This window comes from Neomonachus schauinslandi, chromosome 14 (assembly GCF_002201575.2).
Source record: "Neomonachus schauinslandi chromosome 14, ASM220157v2, whole genome shotgun sequence".
NCBI classification, from domain to species: domain Eukaryota; kingdom Metazoa; phylum Chordata; class Mammalia; order Carnivora; family Phocidae; genus Neomonachus; species Neomonachus schauinslandi.
This window is the reverse complement of record NC_058416.1, coordinates 23,968,697-23,990,119: the sequence shown is the minus strand read 5'-3', so window position 1 is coordinate 23,990,119 and position 21,423 is coordinate 23,968,697. Positions and strand designations below refer to the sequence as shown.

Genomic DNA, 21,423 nt, shown 5'->3' with positions numbered 1-21,423 from the left:
AATTACAAGAAGAATTGTCAATTATAGACCCCAACAGAAGAATCACCAATAGGAAAGAATCATCAATTATAGGCCCCAGCAGAGAAAGATACACATTGTATCCCCCAGGAGAAATCAACTATCTCTGCAACTCAGCCAATGAGAAATCATCATCACCCTGAACTCTTGCTTTTCCCCAGCAAACTTTTGTTCAAAACAACCCTTCCCAACTTGTGCTCCTTCTCCAGAAAGTAATGTTTCAGAAACTACTTCTGTCCTACTCTCGGACCCTGTGTTTTGGGTAGAATTGTCCTAACTCCCAGCTCCTGAATGTCTAGCCAACCAGACCATTCCACCCCCCTTAACATGCTGATTAGTTTAAGACTGGGCAGATGACCCAAATTAGGACAATGAGGTGAAATCCTGGGGCTTTTGCTAGGCTTGTTCAGAAAGCAAGAACTGCTAACCTATTAGAGTATAAGTCTAGAGGTACCAGTGGTCACCACAGGGAAAGCCTCCCTGAGAATGGATTCAACACAGAGGAATGCAGAACTGAGAGACAGAGATGGTTCTTTAATTGGATGTTTGAGTTCCTGGGTCCAGCTGTAACTGTAGACACATACACATGCACACTTTACAGTTTTATAAGCCAAATAAAGTCTTTTTTTTTTCTTGCTTAAGTCAGTTTGGATTGAGTTTCTGTCATTGCACTTGATATCCTGATAAATAATCCTGACCTAGATAGAAATATGAACCAGGCAGTGCAATCTAATTGCTCATTTGTATATTTTTTTTTTCACATTTTCCCCTTCTCCTCTTGTATTCAGTGCCTTTATGCTCTTGGTCTTCCTGTTTATTTTCTCCTGGGAAATAATCTGAAAATGTTTGCCCTTGATGTTACAGGGTGAATTTGTGTTGCTGTGTTATTTTTCTTAGATATTTACATTTGAAGCCTTACATTTAGTCCTACAATGAAAGGCTTTGTTCCTGTAAAAGGACTTTAGCTTTAGATAAGTAGGTATGTCAAAATGAAAAGAAACCTTAAAAATGTATCAACCAAGTAACAATGTGTAACTGCTATTTGGATTCTAAATCAAACCAATAGTTTTTAAAATAAAAAATGATATAATCAGGGGAAACTGAACATTGGCTGGGTATTTGTTATTCAGAAATAATTGTTAAAATATTTGTGTGATAATGCTAATGTAATTTTTAAAGAGTTTCTATCTTCAGAAGATAAATATGTAAATGTTTTTGGATAGAAAGATACAATATTTGAAATTTGCTTCAAAATATTCCAGTAGGGAAAAAAAAATTCCAGTAGGAAAAGAGTGAGAGGAGAGGAGGTACAGATGAAACAAGATTTGAGATAAGTTAGTAATGGTTGAAGCTGGGGTGATGGGTTGAGCATGGGGTTCATTATCCTATTTTAACTTTTTAAGTTTGAAATTTTCCAGAAATTTTTTAAAAGTAATAAGTAGAAATGGCCAAGGTTGCTATTTGCCTACCCAGAATCTATGCTCTCCTTCTCCCTTACAAACCGAACCCCTATATGGTTGAGGATGCAACGTAACTGTCTAAATAAAAAAAAAAAAATTAATGATTTTTTTCTTCCGGTCTCCCTTGCAGATGTGAATGACCAGTGGAAATCAGAGAGACGCCATTGGGTGTGGCTTCCAAAAAACTCTTTAAAGGTGGTGGCTCAGCTGGTAAGTGAGCCTCTGACCCTTGCCTCTTCTTTTCTGCTGCCTTAGACCAAGATCTGAGGAAGGAACTGTCAGGGTCATCTTGCATCACAGTCAAGATGCATGATGCTATGGATGGCGGCGCCAAAAGACAGAAGGAATCTGGATAGTTGATGACTGTGGAGCTGCCACACCAGCTCGGGGATACTTTCCCTTTTTTTTTTTCCCAACAGGGAGAATAAACCCTTTTTCTTAGTTTAAATTTGTAAATGCCCTTACAGAGGCTGTAAACTCTACGAAGACAAGGTCCCTGTCCTTAATCTCACAAACTGGAGGGCTTTTTGGAATTATCTGGGGTGCTTTTTAGAATATTAGGGCGTGGACCCCACTTGCAGGGTGCCTGATTTCAATGACTTGGTGTCCAGCGTAGGCATTGGAATTTGTAAAAGCTGTCCCTGGTGATTCTAACGTGCCACCAACCTGGAGACCTACTGTTAGAGCTCGTCATGTGATTCCCGGAGCGCGCGGCTCCTGGCCGGGCAGCAGTCGACACGAGATGACTGGGATCACTCGAGACCGCCTGGACCAGGAGGGCCACTGGCCCCGGGTGCCTTGCGCGTCAATCCACCCAGCCCCGCCTTTTTCCCCCGCCCCGCTGTGGCCCCGCCCCGCTGTGGCCCCCGAGAGCGCCGGAACTCGAGCTGCCCGCCTTCCGGGAGCGCCGAGGTGCGCCTGCGCGGCGCCGGGACCCGGCGGGCACTTTGAATTTCGCTCCCGGAGTCGCGTCTCGCGATCCTGGGCTTCCGAGACTGGGGTCTCGACGGCTCGCGATACTGCAGCGAGTGGCGCTTTGCTTCCGGACCCGCGCCAGGTTGGGATCTGAAGTTGGGGGTCCTGCGCTCAGAGGCAGACGGAAGGCATTGTTTGGGCGGAGTAGGGGCGCGGGGCCGCCACGCGGAGCCGAGGAACCGGGCTTTTCTTCCCACCGCTTGGTTGGCTGGAGTGGATGCTTTAGATCTGTCCTACCCTCGGAATGAATAACTGACTCCCTTCCTTCACCTCCCTCTGCCTCTGTATCAACCCCAAACCGGAAAGCTCCAGTCCCCCGCAGCATGGGAGAAATGCTTACTTGGACTCGTTTCTTTGCACTTAACTGTGTGTTTTCTTTTTAATTCATGTGTACTTTGCGGTTTTAGAGAAAATTTCCGAGTTGTCTTTATATATAAATAGTGCATTTGTCCCCCTAAATCCCCTGTACCTTGGTTTGGGATGCGTTGATTACAGAAGGCTCAAAGACAAGTCAGTATTAGACTCTAGTTAAAGACTGAATTTTGTAGAATTGAAAGAAATTGAGTTTTTTGGGTTTTTTTTTTTTAAGATTTTTACTTATTTATTTGAGAGAGAGAGAATGAGAGAGCACATGAGGGGGGAGGGTCAGAGGGAGAAGCAGGCTCCCCGCCGAGCAGGGAGCCCGATGCGGGACTCGATCCAGGGACTCCAGGATCATGACCTGAGCCGAAGGCAGTCGCTTAACCAACTGAGCCACCCAGGCGCCCAGAAATTGAGTTTTTGTACTTTCTTTTCAAGATGTGATTTACTGGATCACCTCTGTGGCCCATTTACTGGCTCACATTACTGATCAATACTGGTAAATACCGGTATTGGATTTTGAAAGTAAACAGAAACTTGTCCTTTCTGTTTTTGTAAATGTTTATTTTTTTTTTTCTTCAGAGTATTAAAGGATGGCCTCCTCGGATCTGGAACAATTATGCTCTCATATTAATGAAAAGATTGCCAACATTAAAAGAACTCTGTCACTGAGAAATTGTGGTAAGTAGGACAGATTCCACTGACGTCGCAGATATAAAATGCATTTTAATTATTGTTCCACTTTGACTATCTTATGCCTGGTGAAGTGAAAGGTAATTTTAACTTTCAAATAGTGGTTTTTTGAAGCACTCCAGCATTAATATTTTGAATATTGCAGAGTACTAAAATGTAAGTTATATTGAACAATGAACTGGATATTAATTAGACTTAATTGCTTGTGTTTTTCTGAGATACACAAGGCACAATAGGAAGATTTGAAGGTTATCAAGCATTTGTGGTGTTAAAGCTAAGTGGAGATACTGAAAGGTAAGGAATAAAAATAGAAGTGGAAAAGACCCACAGAGGTAAAAATAGCCCATTATCCATCTCCAGCCTGCTTTGGAGGAAGCTTATCGTTATATATGACTAGGAAACAACCGATTGAAAATGTCCAGTTCTTCTAATGTCCAGAAGCTTGGAGGTTGTAACCATCTTCCAGAATATTTTGAAGTGCTGAAAGAGGATGAGGCAATGACAGTGCAAAGAAATGGGTGATCCTTGTCAAGTCTGGGAAAATACTGTTTAGAAAAATTGTGAGCTCCTGGGTCCATTCTAGGAGAGCTTAAGATTTATTTATAGGCAGAATTCTACCTGCTGGGAAAATTGTGGTGAAGTTCAGTGTAGTTTGTACTATGAATTGGTAATATAAGAAATTTTTTAAAATATGAAATTATAATGTTGAAATGCCCTTTCGAATTATACATGTCCTTCTAAGGACTTTGATATTCTTCATCTCTTGTTGAGAACCTCCAGTAGAGGAACATCATCCATTATACAGTTTATGGCTCACATTCTCTGTAGAAAGTTAAAGCTGAAGGGACTGTGGGTTTATCTTCTCCAGCTCCCTCATTTCACACATGACTCTCAGAAGTCAAGTGACTTGCCCAGCTCCCCTATCTCCTAGGTAGTCGGTTGGGACTACAGTTTTGTATCTTGATTCCCAGTCTAGTATTCTTTCTACTTCTATGCCACTTTTATTCAATAACGCAGAAAGGACATCTATAACTAGTCTTGTTTAGCTTCTCTTTCTAGGGGCATGATTACTGTGGGATAAACAGATAAAATTTAGAGACCTATAAAACAACTAAACCTTGAATTCAAATGACCCCACCAAAGCATGAGAACTGGCCTAAGCAATGTGAACTATTAGATCACTACACACTCAGTAACCATCATTTGTATGTGGGGAGAATGATTTGTCTTTTTGGTTCCATAGCTTATTTAGTAGAGCCCAGTAATTTGTTTGCCACTCTGGCTGGAGTAATTTACTAGATTACTTCTATTAAAAGTATTGTATTTGCTTAGTTGATTATGTTTCTATAAATTAGTAGACAAGGCCCTAAAATTTAGGTGACAAATTATTTGAGATACCAGTGTATCCAAACTAGTTATTTACTCCTTATAAATTAATCTCAATAGAGACATCCGTACTCTTATTTACTTACTAATTTCTTTTCGTTGTTATGAACCTACTGTCAAATGCAATTAATATTGCCCTATTAGATAGAATTATATGCTGCTTGTCATAATGATGATGAATAGTAGTTAGCATTTATTGAGTGTTTTACCAGATTCCAGGCACAGTGTTCAACCCATCTTATATGTACTGTCTCACTTATCTTCACAGTAACCTTGAGGTAGGTGCTGGTGTCTCTGGCTTTAGGTCTTGGACCTTCTGGCCATTTCACTCTACAGCCTCCATAATCTACAGATATAGTCAAATTGTGTTTTTGTTTATTTTTTTCCCCCCGTCTCCCCAATTGTGCCTTTACTTACGTGTATTTCATTGGTTACTAGAAATAAAGAAGGAAAGATTTCATTATGAGGATAGTTTTTCTTTTGTGCTTTTGATCTGCTCTTTAAAACAAAACTTTTTTTATTACTTCTTTTATTTCTAGGGAGGAGGAGACCCTGGTTTTCCCATCCTCAAATCTATGGAACTAGAGAGGGGTGCCAGGAGGTGGGGTTGGGAGTATGAGAGCATGCTACTTTATAAATGCCTGGTGTTTGTTTCTGTCAAGCACCCCAGGCTTAGTACCAGCCTGTGACTTTTTATGTTACTTTTTCTGTTTAGGACTAGTAAATAGTGTAAATATGAATCTCAAACCCAGGTGCATCCCAAGCCACTACTACAAATTCTGAAGGGAAACTCTCCCCCATCTTCCACACACCCTTGAGAGCCTGTCCAAAACACAAGCTCCTCTCCCTGGCCAGCGATTAGAATTTTGAGGTGTACACTTTAACTAAAGGTTTATTCCATGAAGAAGCCTCATTTGGGATTCTCACTTCCAACACCCTGTGCTTTGAAGTACAAAAGCCTTAGTTCTTGCCCCCATTAAAACCAAATGTGTTGTGTTGCTGAGACTGGCAAACTCCTCTCTCCAGATTTCCTCTGCACCCCCAGTTAGGGCTGCTGCAGCATCAACTCCCACATTCTGCTAGTCTGCAGGTCTGTCTTCATGCTGAAGCCCTTGAGAGTTACCTTATTCTCATGAAAGCTCAGCTCTGCATGTAGAAGTTTTTTGTTTTGTTTTTTTAATCTAACATTTCTAGGTGTTTTATCATAGTAGAAGACTTTGCCAAAATCAAAAAACTCAGGGGACACTTCGTACTTATCTCTCTCTTCCTTCTCTACCGTATTACTTAGAAATGAAGTCTTAAGATTATCCAGGGAGACAGGTCCTAGGGGCTGAAACAAGAGTCCTGTCTCCTCCCTAAGTGTCTCTCTAAAGTAAAGCTCTGGTCCAAGAGTTTAATTGGGAACAACTGAGTTAAAGAATACAGTATGCTAATACTTTTCTGTATACTTTATTTTTCATTCCCTCTTTGTCTGTTAATAGGTCAGGAACCTACCTTGAAGACTACATTAGATAAAATAGGAGATGAAATCATTGTAGTAAATGAACTTCTAAATAAATTGGAATTGGAGATTCAATATCAAGAACAAACCAACCATTCACTCAAGGTAATGTTTTTCCAGTAAAGAAATGAAAGGGCAATAGATACAAACTCCGTCATCACCAGGGGATTCTGAAGGATTCTTTAAATTTTTAAGATGTTCTTACCTTTTTAAATTACTAATGGTATAGAGTACCATTTGCATTGTATCTTCTTAGTATAAAGGACTCCAGAGCTCCACAGGTGTTTCTTTATGCTGGTTGCCAGTGAAATTGAACTGTACTAAAAGAAAGATATCCTAAATAATTTTTGGTAGGTTTAATTTAAACAAGTGATCTGGTAGAGTGGTGTGTCAGGAACACCTACCCTGGGGCAAGGAGATGCAGATTCTCACCCTGGCTGCCCTTAGCACCCTCTGTCACCCTGAGAAAGACCTTTTACCTCTTCGGGTCTTGTGGTCCTCATTTGGAAAATAATGAGTCATACCGAATTATTTCTTAGGTCCCTTCTATTCTGCATTTCTCTGTTCTATAAAATGTAAGGATTCTCAAGTACAGAAACACTTGAGTCTCAGTCGCACACCATTTTGTTCTAAGTAAGCTTTCTAACTGACTAAGCTAATGAAAGTGCTTGTGTACTTCTGGGAAAATACGCAATCTGTACGTAGTTACCTCATGCTGTTAGAGCTGCTGATGTGTTCCGTGGGATTGAACAAGGTGGCCTCCATGGTCCCTTCCAGCCTTATAATCCTTAAGGTCTGTAAAGACTTTTCAGCTATAGGAATGGGCATGAATATGTCTATCCTATTACTAGTTGAAATGAAATTAGTGGCTATGAACATCATTCATCTCTTTGAAAGAAAGACGTCCTATAAATTCAAAACAAAAGCCAATATTAGTTTCAGTTCTAACCTACTCAAGAGTGCCCACGGTTAAGTGTGGGCCTAGAGAATGTTACATTCAGAATTGAAGACTATTTAGAAGTTTTGTTCTTCTTATGATTGAGAGTCAGATGACAGGAATCCAAAGGTGTAGAGTATTTTTCTTAATAAATTTGCATGAGTTCATAGTGTCAAGTTGTAGTGAAAGGTAAACTAAAGACAACACAAAACAAAAACAAAGCAAAAATTTCCAGTGGAAATTTCCATTAAGCTAGAGTATGTGCAATGGAAGTTGTTCTGAGTAGGTTCTCATACACGCGCTCCAGGCACGCACTTCCCCCTGGAGCTGTTGTACAGATAACACTGGGGAATGTTTGTTAAGTCAACAAAAGCAATTTACCAGAATGACAAACATAAATCCTTCATACATTTTTTAGTTGCTTTCCAAGGCTGCAGTTAAATGTCAACCCTCCCTGTTGTAATGTGATTATAACAGTCATTCTCTGAAAACCAGTAGAGAAAGCTACTATCTTGCCATCCAAAAAGAGCTCTAGAAACCAAAGGGTTTTTAAAAAAATACTGCTGCAGTCAGTGCTTTTCCACCTCTTCTGTGTTCTAAACACCCCCAGTCATTATGATTGTGAGTGAGTCTTTCATGCTCTTTATAAGGTCTTAAAACACACACAGGCAGGACAGACACTTACTTGGGAGCATTTTCTTTAAATTTTAGGAACTCTGTGAATCTCTTGAAGAGGATTATAAAGATGTGGAGCATCTCAAAGAAAACATTCCTCCCCATTTGCCTCAAGTAACAGTAAGCCAGAACTTGTAAGTGTATTTATAATTATTCTTGCTGTCTGCATTTATAAAACTGTTAAACACCTCAACTCTTTCTGCTTTCTCATGGACTTGTGGTTTTGTTAGTGATTATGTTTTTTTTTTTTTTTTAAAGATTTTATTTATTTATTTGACAGAGAGAGAGAGATTGCGAAAGAGGGAACACAAGCAGGGGGAGTGGGAGAGGGAGAAGCAGGCTTCCTGCTGAGCAGGGAGCCCGATGCGGGGCTCGATTCCAGGATCCTGGGACCATGACCTGAGCCGAAGGCAGACGCTTAATGATTGAGCCACCCAGGCGTCCCCAGTCTTCTTGTCCTGCTGCCTCTGCGGAAAATGTCGCTCCTCTTTCCCACGGGCGAGTGTGTGCTGGGCTCTCTTTTCCCACTTTTTCTCATTTCTTTTCCTCAGAGCAGAGTTTGTCAACCTCAGCCATCTTAGGCCAGATAATTCTTTGTTGTGAGGACAGTGAGGATGTTTGGTAGCACCCCTGATCTCTGCCTACCAGCTAGCTGTCACTGGCATCCCCCCACCCCTCCCAGCTTTGACAGTGAAAAATGTCTCCTCACATTGCCATATATCCTCTGGGGGACACATTCTCCCCTGATCCTTGAGAACCACTGTCTTAGGGTAAAAATAAGCTTAATAAACGTCCCATCTTAAAAACAGCCACAGGAACAAAACACTTAGCTTTGCTTCCCCCCCTCAAACTAGTGTCCCCCGTGTGTCCCCCACCAGTATATGGTCACACCTCCTCTTTTCCCCAGAGCTGCTCGGCCTGTCCCTGGGCTGCTCGTACTACCACACTTCGGAAACCGATCCAGAAATTCCCCCTCAGCCCTGATCTTTCTTTTCAGATTGTCTTTCTGTGTCTCTTTGTGTTGGAAGCGCTGAGCTCTGCTCTGCCACAGCGCTCCATTGGCAGCCCGCAGCCCTGACTTGGCCACCTCCCGTTTCTCTGCCCTCCTTTAAACTGCGGGCGTCTCCTAAAGCTGTGTGTGGCTCATGCCCCCTCCACCGTGCTCAGTGCTCACAGATGTCCAGCTCCAGCCTTGACGGGACCTCTGCTGCTTGCCGGGGGCCTAATACATGAGCTGTCCTCCCAGCTCTGCGTGTTTGAGGCCAAGCTGACCAGGCCCTTGTTAGCCACCCGCCATTCCTGCTGCCTTCCTCCCGTCCCCTGGACAGCAACTGGGTACCTTCCGCCCGTCTTTCTCTCTGTAGCCCTCAGCTGTGCACGCTGCCTCTGCGGGGTTTTGTCTGTCCCAGCCCTCCCTTCCATTCTCATTGGCTGGCTCTGAGTGTGATCTTCCATCATTGTTCGTCTTTGTGCTTTGAGCGCTCCTGTGTTTTGTCCCTCCATGGTTCCACTACTCCCCGCTCTCCAGGCTTCTGCCACCAAAGTTACATTTCTAAAAGGGGGTTCCAAAGGTGTAAAAACATTCCATGCGTAACTTAAAATTTTTTAGCGTTTGAAATGTATCCTATATATACAGAAAAGTGACTAACCATTATTTGTGCAAATTAAAGAAGAAGAGTAAAACAAATGTCGATGTGTCTACCAGTCAAATTAAGGAAGGCACGAGGCTTGCTGAGTAGGAGAAGAGTCACATTACTGCTGGTGATTGAAGTTCTCCAGAAGAAGATAAGCTCAGCAGAGTGCCTGGCATGGTCAGGGTCCCCTGCAGTTTCCCTGCAAGAAGAGAAAATGGTGGGCGAGGTCATGAATGAATGCTAGGAACAGAGGTCACCACAGGACATCTGCCAGGATTGTAGTGTGAGCTGGACATCAGACATCCAGCAGGAATTTGGCCTGGGGAGTAGGAGGAGTTTTTCTTCTCCTGACCTCACTATGGCTTAGCTTCAGTTTTCAGCCAAGGTCAAAGCAGAACCTTTCTGTAGGTTGAGATGGTTTTCAGCTGATACAGCAGGGCATGAAGAAAAAAATCAGGAGCTTCCTTAGCCTCTGGTGAAGACAAGCAAGTACAGCTAAGAGTCAGCCAGGCTCACCATGAAGTCTCATACTCATGGAAGGTTGATGGTACCATAGCATTGGGCTTCTTCATCTTGACAACCTACAACATGGCCATCCACAGTCATAGCGCCTTAGGCACTATGACTGGTTGCCCTGTGTCTGGTGCTCAGCTGTCATCTTGGGATCTCACCTCCCTGTCTTTCTTGAGATTCCCTTCATTTGCTTTTGGGTTGGATCTACTCTGTCTCCTGTACCCCATTTCTTTTTTGGAGCAGTCGAGCTGGTATGGCTTCACTTGCTGCTGCCAGCAAGGGTCTGTTCCTTCCCTGGCAGCTAAATAACCCAGAAGCTACAGCCTATTTCTACACTCTCAGCTAGTGGGGTAGGAGCTATATTAGGCTTCTCACTGACTCCAAAAATTGGGTAGGACTGAATCCAAGAGTTCCATGCTCATTGCTGGCAACTAAAATGAGTCTGTAACAGGCAGGGACTGATACTAACAACCAGTGGGATAAATCAGAAAAATTAGAAGTATAAGAGGACTAATGTTTCTATGTCCAAAATTAGGGATTCAGGAAGAGAAGCTGTTTAGTGGTTAAGATAAGTTCGACTTCACACGTATTGACTTTGAGGAGCCAGTGGGTAACTGGTGAAGATTCGGGGACTTAATTTTTCAGCATTCTCTTCACTATTCAGATCTTCATGAACCATAGGAGTGGGGGCAGCAAAAAATGTTAGCTATAAAATTATTTTAACAAGATGAATCTTGTATTTGTTAACTGATTATTTTTAGTTGAGAAGATTTTCTTTTTTTTTTTTTTTAAGATTTTATTTATTTATTTGAGAGAGAAAGAATGAGACAGAGAGAGGGCATGAGAGGGGGGGAGGGTCAGAGGGAGAAGCAGACTCCCTGCCGAGCAGGGAGCCCAATGAGGGACTCGATCCCGGGACTCCAGGATCATGACCTGAGCCGAAGGCAGTCGCTTAACCAACTGAGCCACCCAGGCACCCAGGAAGATTTTCTAGTATGCGGTGAAATTCTGATGATCTCTTATACATCTGTGCATCTCTGTCTGCAGTGCTAATGTGTCAGATCTTGACCCTGAAGAACCAGTCAAAGTTGAGGAACCTGTACCCACAAAGAAGCCCCCAAAAGAACAAAGAAGTATTAAAGAAATGCTATTTATAACTTCTGATGAATTTAATGGCATTCCAGCGTAAGTATTTAAGATAAAATTTTAACATTCAACTCTTTAATGGTCAACATACATGATTGTTTAAATCCTAAAGCTTGATTATATTCATAGCATGCTGTGTTCAAATATTGATCTTTTCTCAAAGTCTTATACAATGAAAATGCAGGAAATCTTTGTTGAAGATGCTTAAAATCATGGTTTTTATTTGGTCTAAAGGTCTTTTCATAGCAAGATCTAGAGATGGGTCAGTTTATTGCTCAGTCCTCTGCAGGACCATTTTGTGGTACAGATTCATCCAGTTACATTTTAAAAGTAGCTGTTCTGGGGCGCCTGGGTGGCTTAGTCAGTTAAGTGTCCAACTCTTGTTTTCAGCTCAAGTCATGATCTCCGGGTCATGAGATCAAGCCCTGCATCAGACTCCACACTTAGCTTGGAGTCTGCTTGTCCCTCTCCCTCCTCCCACTTGGGCTCTTTCGTGCTCTCTCTCAAATAAATAAACAAAATTAAAAAATAAAGTAGCCTCAGTTTTGCTGTAATTTTAAGGAAAGTGTGCTATATAGTTTTGAGAATTAGAATGGTGGGTATTGTGTCTGTTTGGTTTCCATTTGTTCCTCAACTTATGCCACACGTTTGTTTGAGTCTGTGTTCTGTTCCAGGCTCTGGATCACTGAGGAGAACAGTACAGGGGTGAGTAAGACAAGATACCTTCCCTGGAAGGAGGTCTCCTTTGCTCTTTACAGAAGACAGTGATGGAGAGCCCATTATGGAAACTCCTGTTTGTTTGTTTAAAGATTTATTTATTTTAAAGAGAGAGCATGATCGGGGGAGGGGCAGAGGGAGAGAGGGAGAAAGAAGGAGAGAACCAGACTCCCCACTGAGCACAGAACCCCGTGTAGGGCTCCATGTGGGGCTTAATCTCATGACCCTGAGATCACGACCTGAGCTGAAATCAGGAGTCAGAGACACTTACCAACTGAGCCACCCAGGTGCCCCGGAAACTCATCATTTTAAACTCATCATTCCAGGGCTTTGCCTAACTTCTTGGCTTTATGTTGTTATATTTCTTGTTATGTTTTTATTATATAAGTAATAACTTGTCAGAACATGTTGTCAGAAAATAACTCATCTGTAATTCTACCACCCAGATAAAATGGGAGTATTTCCTTCCAGATTTTATTTAACTTCACATATGTAATAGGTTGTTTCTGATGGTTATTACAACAATGTGGTTACACTGTCAATACAGTTTACTTACTTTTTTTATTATGAGCATTTTGCCATTGTTAACTATTATTGTACACTTGGGCTTCTTAGTTGTGTTGTATTTCATCAAAATGAGACCGACTTTTCTCTTTAATCTTTATTTTTTGTCAGTGATTTCTTTTATGGTAGCTTTATTTTCATGAAAATTCTGTTTGATGATACTCAGTTTTTTAAATGTTATTTTTGTTGCTCATTGGCTGAGCCAAAGAGAAAAGCAAATGTCTGTGAGGAACGGTGGAGTAGATGGGCTTTTATAAAATGCTTCCAAGAAGAGATAAAGGAAGGAAATTAGGGTAGTCATAGTAGAGTATTCATTTTTAATTTAAGGGGTTATTTACTGCATGGGAGAACTTAGACAATTGGGATAAGGAAGAATATATTCCAAACATGGGGCTTTTATTTATTATCTTTAAAAAATAAATACTGAGGGTTGAGTTAAAGTAGAGAACATTGGCAGAGGGTGGGGTTGGGTATTGAAATTAAGGTGATAGTTCAGAGGATTTAAAGGAATTGCTTTGTGGGGAGCTGTGGGATCAACAGTTTGTGGGAACAGCGGCAAAAATGCATTTAGAAAAGAAGAGAATAGGAGCAGCTAGGTGACTCATTTAAGTGTCTGCCTTCGGCTCAGGTCATGATCCCAGGGTCCTGGGATCGAGCCCCGCACTGGGCTCCCTGCTCAGCGGGGAGCCTGCTTCTCCCTCTCCCACTCCCCCCACCCCACTTGTGTTCTCTTTCTCTCTCCCCCTCCCTCCCTCCCTCCCTCTCTCAAATAAGATCCTTAAATAAGAGAAGAGAATAATGAAAATGAATGTTTCTTGGTTAATATGAACATTTTCCTTTAAACATATTCACATGTTATTTTATATTATGGAAGTTGATTAGGAAACTGCCCCTCTGAGGAGAGGTGAAGGGCAGAGTTTCACATACTGAATCCACAGTTTGTTGAAGGGAAAAACGGAGGCAGATCATTGAGTTTTGGTTTTGGTATGTACAGAGAAATCGAGTCTTCTGTTTTTATATTCTAAGACTGTGTGGTGACTGGGAGGATGGCAAGAGGGAGATGCGACTGGAAGAGTGGATTTAGAGAAAGACCAGTGCTCGAGGGGGTAGAGCCCAGAGCTGTGCACTGGCTCCCCTCCGCCCCGCAGCTCGCCCCCACACCCTTTCCTCTGCCATCTTGCTCAGCTGGCTCTCTGTCCTGATCGGAGCTGCCATCTTTGTTGTGGCCTTTGTTGTCCATCTTCCCTCCTCCTCCTCCTCTTTTTTTTTTCTTTCTCAGAACAGATAAGTTTGCAAAAAACCAGAGTGGTGTAAGTTATGTAATTTATTTAATATTTAAATGTTTCTTTCCCTTGCTCACAAACATTTAAAAATGTTTAAATAAGCTTCTGTCTTGCAGTTAACCAGCAAGAGACCCTATTTTAAATTGTAGTATTTGAGACCCAATTTAAAATTGATGTTACCCTTCTTCCTCTCTAATTTAAGTACATTCTCTGTAGGCAGAGAATGGAGATGAATACATCCAGATAGAAATAGGGAAGTTAAGATACGTTGTGGTTCTATTTAAATTTTCAGCTGTTGAGATATGTCTGGTTTATTTGGAAGTTGATATACATTTTTTTAAAAGATTTATTTATTTATTTATTTTGGCAGGGGGTGGGGGCAGAGGGAGAGGGAGAGAGAAAATCTCAAGCAGACTCCATGCTGAGTGTGGAGCTGGACGTGGGGCTCCATCTCACAATTCTGAGATCATGACCTGAGCTGAAAAGAGTTGGATGCTCAACCAAGTGAGCCACCCAGGTGCCCCTATACACTTTTTTTTCTATGAGGAGTTCTAATAGCTTTGCTTCTGTATAAAGTCATCATACATAAACATTTTTCAAAGTAAATAATTTTGTAAAATGATTCTTTTAAAAATTAATCATATATTTATTTGCAGGTACATGAAATCTCGCTTAACTTATTGTCAAATTAATGATGTTATTAAAGAAATCAACAAGGCGGTGGTTAGTAAATATAAGATCCTACATCAACCAAAAAAGTCAATGAGTTCCGTGGCCAGAAATCTCTATCACAGATTTATTGACGAAGAAACAAAGGATACCAAAGGTAAAAATGATAGCATACATAGGTGTGCATGTCAATTGGAGTGTAACTAAATCGTGAGAAACAAGACGAATTCTAGAAAATTCTGAATCTAGAGAGGTAGTTCTTAACCAGGAGTGGTTTTCCCACTAGGGCACATTTTTCTCCATCGCTGGAGATATTTTTGACTGTTACAACTAGGGCTGGGGGTGCTTCTGGCAGCTGGAGACTAAAAGTAGACTTGAGTACAATGCACAAGGCAGCTCCCACGGAAAGAAATAACTACTTCCAAATGTCTGTAGTTCCAAGGTAGAGAAATGCTGCTTTAGAGTCTATTATGAAACTATACCCAGTGTTTTTAGAATTAGAGTAGTAATGAAAACAGTTGGTCCTGCTTATATAGCACTTACATTCGACAGATAGTGTGTTGAGAGCTCTAGTCCTCACATCTTACGAGGTACGTACGGTTACCCCCATTTTGCAGGTTAGGCAGAGAGAGCGTCTGTTACTTGCCCAACGTCAGCCAGTTAAGGGACAGAGCTGCTGGGGGTTTCATTCTCTTAACCACTATCCCATATTTCCTCTTGCAAAGTCAATTTTTTAGAAGATACAAACAGATAGCCAGTAATATAAGCAGGGCTACGTTTCTAAAATGCTACAGTAAACATGCAACTTCAGTTGAGAGAATACTAATCATTTTAGCAAGAATACCTGTTCTCAACTTTGGGTGCCTAATGCTAATAAAAACGATCAATGTTATTCATGTTCATAATCTAGTGCATTAAAGTCTCATCCTGAAAGTTGTCCTTAATGAAAATTAGTACTAATATCTTCATTTTCAGGTCATTATTTCATAGTGGAAGCTGACATAAAGGAGTTCACAGCTCTGAAGGCTGACAAGCGCTTTCACGTGATCCTGAATATCTTACGACACTGCCGGAGGCTCTCAGAGGTCCGAGGCGGGGGCCTTACCCGATACGTTATAACCTGAAGCACGTGGGATCTTTTGAACTGGCTAACAATAGGGGGTAGAGGCCACTCACATAGTTTTCTTATATGTAATTTCTTTATATATAAAATTTCTTTGGCTTTTTCATTTTCTTTTTTAGCTTCCTATAAAAACGAAACGTTTTAGTAAGTAAAGCATATATATTTTAAAATTCACTTTCTTTCAGCACATATTTAACCCCCTACCACATGAGCCTCTGTGCTAGGCGTATAATGGAACTAAAAAATATTCATGGTTAGTTTTTGTGTTTAGTGACAGTGCTGTAGACCTCAGTAAGACAGATACACATGTGATAATGGAAGGAAAAGGTCAAGAAGATAAGGTCAAGCGTACCCAGGCTCCTTTTTTTTTTTTTTTTTTTTTTTTTAAGTAGGCTCCACACCCAGCATGGAGCTCAATGCGAGGCTTGAACTCACGACCCTGAGATCAAGACCTGAGCTGAGATGAAGAGTCAGACACTTAACCGAATAAGCCACCCAGGTGCCCCAGTGAGACCCAGGCTCTTTAGAATTAAAGGTCGTGGGGCGCCTGGGTGGCTCAGTTGGTTAAGCGACTGCCTTCAGCTCAGGTCATGATCCTGGAGTCCCGGGATCGAGTCCTGCATCGGGCTCCCTGCTCGGCAGGGAGTCTGCTTCTCCCTCTGACCCTCCTCCCTCTCATGCTCTCTGTATCTCATTCTCTCTGTCTCAAATAAATAAATAAAATCTTTAAAAAAAAAAAAAAAGAATTAAAGGTCGTTAATGTCAAAATTCTATCAATGGCATTTCAGTCTACAGGCAAAAGTTGGATTTGTAGGCAGCCCCTCCATGTAATGATTCTGCTTTCCCATATGTTGTTAGGGAACAGGTTACCTGAAATGCATTTGGTATAAACCGATCTATAAACATCAACCTGTAATGAAATTATAATAAAAATATACTGAGATGAAAAAGATAATAACATGTAAGCAGTTTGATAGTTGTCATGGAAAATGGGTGGTTGGATTGCAAGAATTTAGGATGTTTCTCTTGTGCACTTAAGGAGACTATCTGGCTATGTGTGTTTTAGTCAGTGTTCTCCAGAGATATAGAACCAAGAGGAGATAGATATAGAGAGAGAGAGAGAGAGAGAGATTATGACAAATTGGTTAGTAAGTCCCCCGATCTGCCATCTGCAAGCTGGAGACCCAGAAAAGCCATGTGTAATTCAGTCCTGAGTCTGAGGGCCTGTGAAGCAGAGAAGATGCGATGTTGTGGCTCAAGCAGTGAGGCAGGAAAAAAAGAAGTGAATTCCTCCTTCCTTCACCTTTTGTTGTGCTCAGGTCATCCACAGATCGGATGATGCCCACACACACTGGGGAGGGCAGTCTGCTGAGTCCACTGATTGAAATGCTAATCCCTTCACCCTCACAGACACATCCAGAAATAAGGTTTAATGTGGGCACCCTGTGGCCAGTCCAGGTGACACATAAAGTTACCTATCACAGTCTCTCTGCCATTTGCCGGGCAGGTTGATCCTTGTAGCCGAGGGAAAAATCATCTCCTAGGCCTGGTGGCCTGGTTAATACTGTCACCGTGAGGACCACAGAATATATTTTGAGCACTACATATTATTATCCCTTCTTTCTCCCTAATTTAAATTCAGATGTGTTTAATTCTTCATGTCTTGCTTTAAATAATAATGGCATTATCCTTTACTTCGTTTTAAGTCTTGCTTGATTTTTCTCTATAAATGTTTTTTTTTTCTATAAAAGACCATTTTATCTGCTTGAAATATTTCTTCTTGAAGCTCACAGTGAACAACTGTTAATAAATAGGTCTAACTCGGGGCGCCTGGGTGGCTCAGTCGTTAAGCGTCTGCCTTCGGCTCAGGTCATGATCTCGGGGTCCTGGGATCGAGCCCCGCATCGGGCTCCCTGCTCCGCGGGAGGCCCGCTTCTCCGTCTCCCCCTCCCCCTGCTTGTGTTCCCCTCTCGCTGTGTCTCTCTCTGTCAAATAAATAAATAAAATCTTTAAAAAAAAAATAAAAAATATGTCTAACTCTTGTAGAACGGATACTGAGGTGAGCAGTTAGTCTCTATTTTAACCATTAGCACATAATCTGTTACATTAATTTGGGCATACACTGGAAGACTTGTATTCATCAAAGAATAATAAAGACATTAATTTTCAAACGAGAACTAATTTCTGTGACTTGAACTTCATTTTCAAGAAAAATGACAGGCTTGTTCTACTTATTATTTTTGAAAATAACACTTTTAAAGATCTAAGTTTTGATGCACACTCCCTCAATGTGATATCAACACTCTTCCATCAAGAGGCAGGATCCTTGTTCCCTCCCTTTGAATCTGGGCGTATCTTTGTAGCTTCAGCCAATAGAATGGAGAGAAGTGCCACTGCATGATTTCCAAGCTAGCTGTTAAAGACAATATGAATTCCATCTGTCTCTTTCTTGGGATACTGGTCTTTGGAACCTTGTCACCATGTTGGAAGAATGCCAGGCTACATGGAGAGAGCACATTAACCGCCAGCCTCAGCAGCCATGTGAAGAAATGATTCCAGCCCTCTGCATTCACGTGTTCTTGCTGGGGTCCCAGGCATCAGGGAGCCAAGGCAGGCTGCCCCCACTGTGCTCTGATTGAATTCAGGACCCACGAAATCATGAAAAAGAAATGATAGTGGTTTAGAGACACTGTTTTTGCACCGTTTGTCATACAACAAGAGATATTGGCAACACTACTCAAAACTAGCTTCACCAACAGTGGAACATCCTGACGTTATGTTCCTCCTAGTGGGCAAAATGGGAAGTAGACAGGACTGCCTATGAAGTATGATTGTCAAAAACATTAAACATGAATCTAAGACAAGCTCTAGCGTCTAGTTTATAGGAACAGGGTATAGAGAAACAAGCCAAATGTCATCATGATGAAATGATCAAACATCCAGATATAAATAATCTGGTCTCTTAAAAACAAGTCAATAACAGAAAAAAAAAATGGGGGGGGGGAATCCTGTTCTAGCTTTATAAAGGCTTAAGAGCCTAACCAAATATAAACCATCAATCTTGAGGCACCTGGGTGGCTCGGTTGAGCGACCGACTCTTGATTTGGGCTCAGGTCATGATCTCAGGGTAATGGGATCGGGCCCTGCATTGGGCTCCCTGCTCAGCGGGGAGTCTGCTTGAGATTCTCTCCCTCTACCCCTCCCCCTGACTAATGCACTCTCCCTCAAATAAATAAAATCTTTAAAAAGATTTATTTATTTGAGAAAGAGTGAGTGAGGGAGAGAGAGAACACGAGGTTGGGGGTAGGGGAGCAGCAGGGAGAGGGAGAAGTGGACTCCCCGTGGAGCAGGGAGCCCGATGTGGGGCTTGATCCCAGAACCCTGGGATCATGACCTGAGCCGAAGGCAGACACTTAACTGATTGAGCCACCCAGGTGCCCCAATAAATAAAATCTTAACACAACATGAACTTCGGTATTTCACATCTTTATTCATCCATTAATGGACACTTAGGTTGCTTCCATATCTTGGCTGTCGTAAATAATGCTACAATAAACATTGGGGTGCATGTATGTTTTTGAATTAGTGTTTTTATTTTCTTTGGGTAAATACCCAGTAGTGGGATTACTGGATCGTATGGTATTCCTATGCTTAATTTGAGGAACCTCCGTACTGTTTTCCACGGTGGCTGCACCAGTTTGCATCCCCACGCACAGTGCAGGAGGGTTCTTTTTCTCCACATCCTCGCCAACACTTACTTCTTGTCTTTTTTAGTCTAGCTGTTCTGACAAGTGTCAGGTGATACCTCATTGTGGTTTTGATTTGCATTTCCCTGCTGACTAGTGATGAGCATCTTTTCATGTGTCTGAACACATGAGTTTCTTGAATTATGCTGGATGTAAATATTGTTATGTTTGCACACAAAGCAATTTATTTGGCATCTGACTTATGCATGGAGAAATGATATATGTGTCTAAGCTTGGTATCTGAAAAATGTGTCACTTTTAATGAACCCTGTTTTCAAATAAGCTTGGGTAGGACACACCCTCTACAGCTGATTAAAGGGGACAGACTTTCATTTCTTTTTTTTAAAGATTTTTTATTTATTCATTTGAGATAGAGAGAGCCTGAGCAGGGGAGAGAGGCCGAGGGAGAAGCAGACTCCTCACTGAGCCAGGAGCCCAACGTGGGGCTCGATTCCAGGACCCTGGGATCACGACCTGAGCTGAAGGCAGACGCTTAACTGACTGAGCCATCCAGGTACCCCAGATTTTAATTTCTAATGAAGGTTTAACTTAATTATTATGAGCCCACCTGCTGCCTTTTCTTTTTAACAACTGTAGTGCAATTTCAGACTGATACTTTAAGTCTAGGGTCAATGCAACAACAATGCAAGTAATTAAAATTTTCTTCTTTCTGATGGGTCAACATGACAATTATAATTTCTGATTATAAACATTTTCTTGCTAGAATGATTGTGGGCTGTGCCTCAGCTGCATATGAAAACTTACAGCTCTAATTCTTATTGTGACTCAGAAATCCAATTATTTCTTGGGAATACTTTCTTGGACTCTAAAAAAACAATTCAGCAACATGGTGCATTAAAAACTGGAGCATCAGAAATCTGGGTTCTAGTTCTCCCTCTGCCATTTACTCCCTTTTGGTTCTACCTTCAAAAATTTGACTCCCTTCTCACAAGTTCCATATCAACTACCCTGGTGCCAAATAGCATCATCTCTCCCCTGGATTAGTTCAGAGCTTCCTAACTGGTCTCTGTGTTTGTTCTTGCCTCCCTACTGCCTATTCTCCAAAGAACCAAAGTTAGAGTAGGTCACTCTCCCGCTCAAAAACCTTCAGTAGCTCCCCATTTCTTAGAGAGTAAAAGCCGAGTCCTTACAAAGGCCTGGAAGACTCTTCATGCATCCCTCCTCCTGGTCCTCTATTTCCCACCTGAGCTCCGGCCACTCCTACCTCCATGCTGTTTCTGGAACAGGCCAAGTAGGAGGCTCCCTCAGGCCTCTGCACTGACTGTTGCCTCTGCCCAGAAAGCTTTTCATCCTTCACCCCTATGAACCCCCTCCTTCCCTCCTTTAATCTGCTCTGATGTCATTTGATCTTTGAGGCCTTCTCAGACCTCGCTGTATCTTAAATTACAACTCCCTTCTGCAACGCTTCCCCTGCCCTACTTTATTCTCCTTCATAGCACGTATGTGTATCTGATGGTCTATGTATGTGAGCAATTTATTTGTCTTTCTCCCCCTACTAGAATATTAACTCCTGGGCCCCCAGCCAATCTAACAGGGCTCGACAGTAGAGGGCGCTAAAGAAATACTCCTGAATGCACATTCAGGGCAACAGTTTGTGGCCTGGGCAAGGGATTTCACCTTTTCATTCCTCCGTTTCTTCCTGAGTATAGTGACATGGTTGAACAAAAATTTCTCTCAGGACCTTCTGGTTTTAATAGTCTCTGATTCTAATATCCTCAGTTACTTCTGGGAAATAAATTCAGTTGAAGTTGAGGGATATTTGACTGGATTACAAAAAATTATAAAAAATATTTGCTGATAATTACATGGAAATCTCATATTTTAAGCAAAGAATCTGTGGAAGTATTAAGCTTCAAGAAATAATGAAGTTCTAAGTTACTAGTTGAGTGATAAAAAGAGGTTTTCACTGACTAAAAACCTTTATAAATTTTTCTCAGCCCAAATCTTATTTTCTAATTTATTTTGCTTGTTAGATAATAGTTCTAAGATTTCACAATTTATA

At 41.7% G+C, this 21,423-nt stretch overlaps 1 protein-coding gene across 2 annotated transcripts; it reads left to right on the top strand.

The window, feature by feature from the left end:
* The first annotated feature begins 1,629 nt into the window (after positions 1–1,629).
* On the top strand, positions 1,630–16,029 carry SKA1 (spindle and kinetochore associated complex subunit 1). 2 transcript variants are annotated; one of them, XM_021686358.1, is made up of 7 exons: positions 1,630–1,688; positions 3,396–3,494; positions 6,374–6,498; positions 8,042–8,139; positions 11,200–11,337; positions 14,519–14,688; positions 15,507–16,029. In XM_021686358.1, the coding sequence occupies exons 2-7, from the start codon at positions 3,407–3,409 to the stop codon at positions 15,653–15,655; spliced, it is 768 nt and encodes a 255-aa protein (XP_021542033.1). In that variant the 5' UTR covers positions 1,630–1,688; positions 3,396–3,406; the 3' UTR covers positions 15,656–16,029. The 2 variants fall into 2 exon arrangements, with proteins under 2 accessions (XP_021542033.1, XP_021542034.1); XM_021686359.1 differs by lacking the exon at positions 1,630–1,688 and adding an exon at positions 2,768–2,819.
* Positions 16,030–21,423: the final 5,394 nt, after the last annotated feature.

Bases quoted from the DNA above. Each gene is read 5' to 3' on its own strand.
- SKA1 (XM_021686358.1), top strand. From the start codon at position 3,407: ATGGCCTCCTCGGATCTGGAACAATTATGCTCTCATATTAATGAAAAG. The intron at 6,499-8,041 runs GTAATGTTTTTC...TTTAAATTTTAG, and splicing joins AAACCAACCATTCACTCAAG to GAACTCTGTGAATCTCTTGA. The intron at 8,140-11,199 runs GTAAGTGTATTT...CTCTGTCTGCAG, and splicing joins GTAACAGTAAGCCAGAACTT to TGCTAATGTGTCAGATCTTG.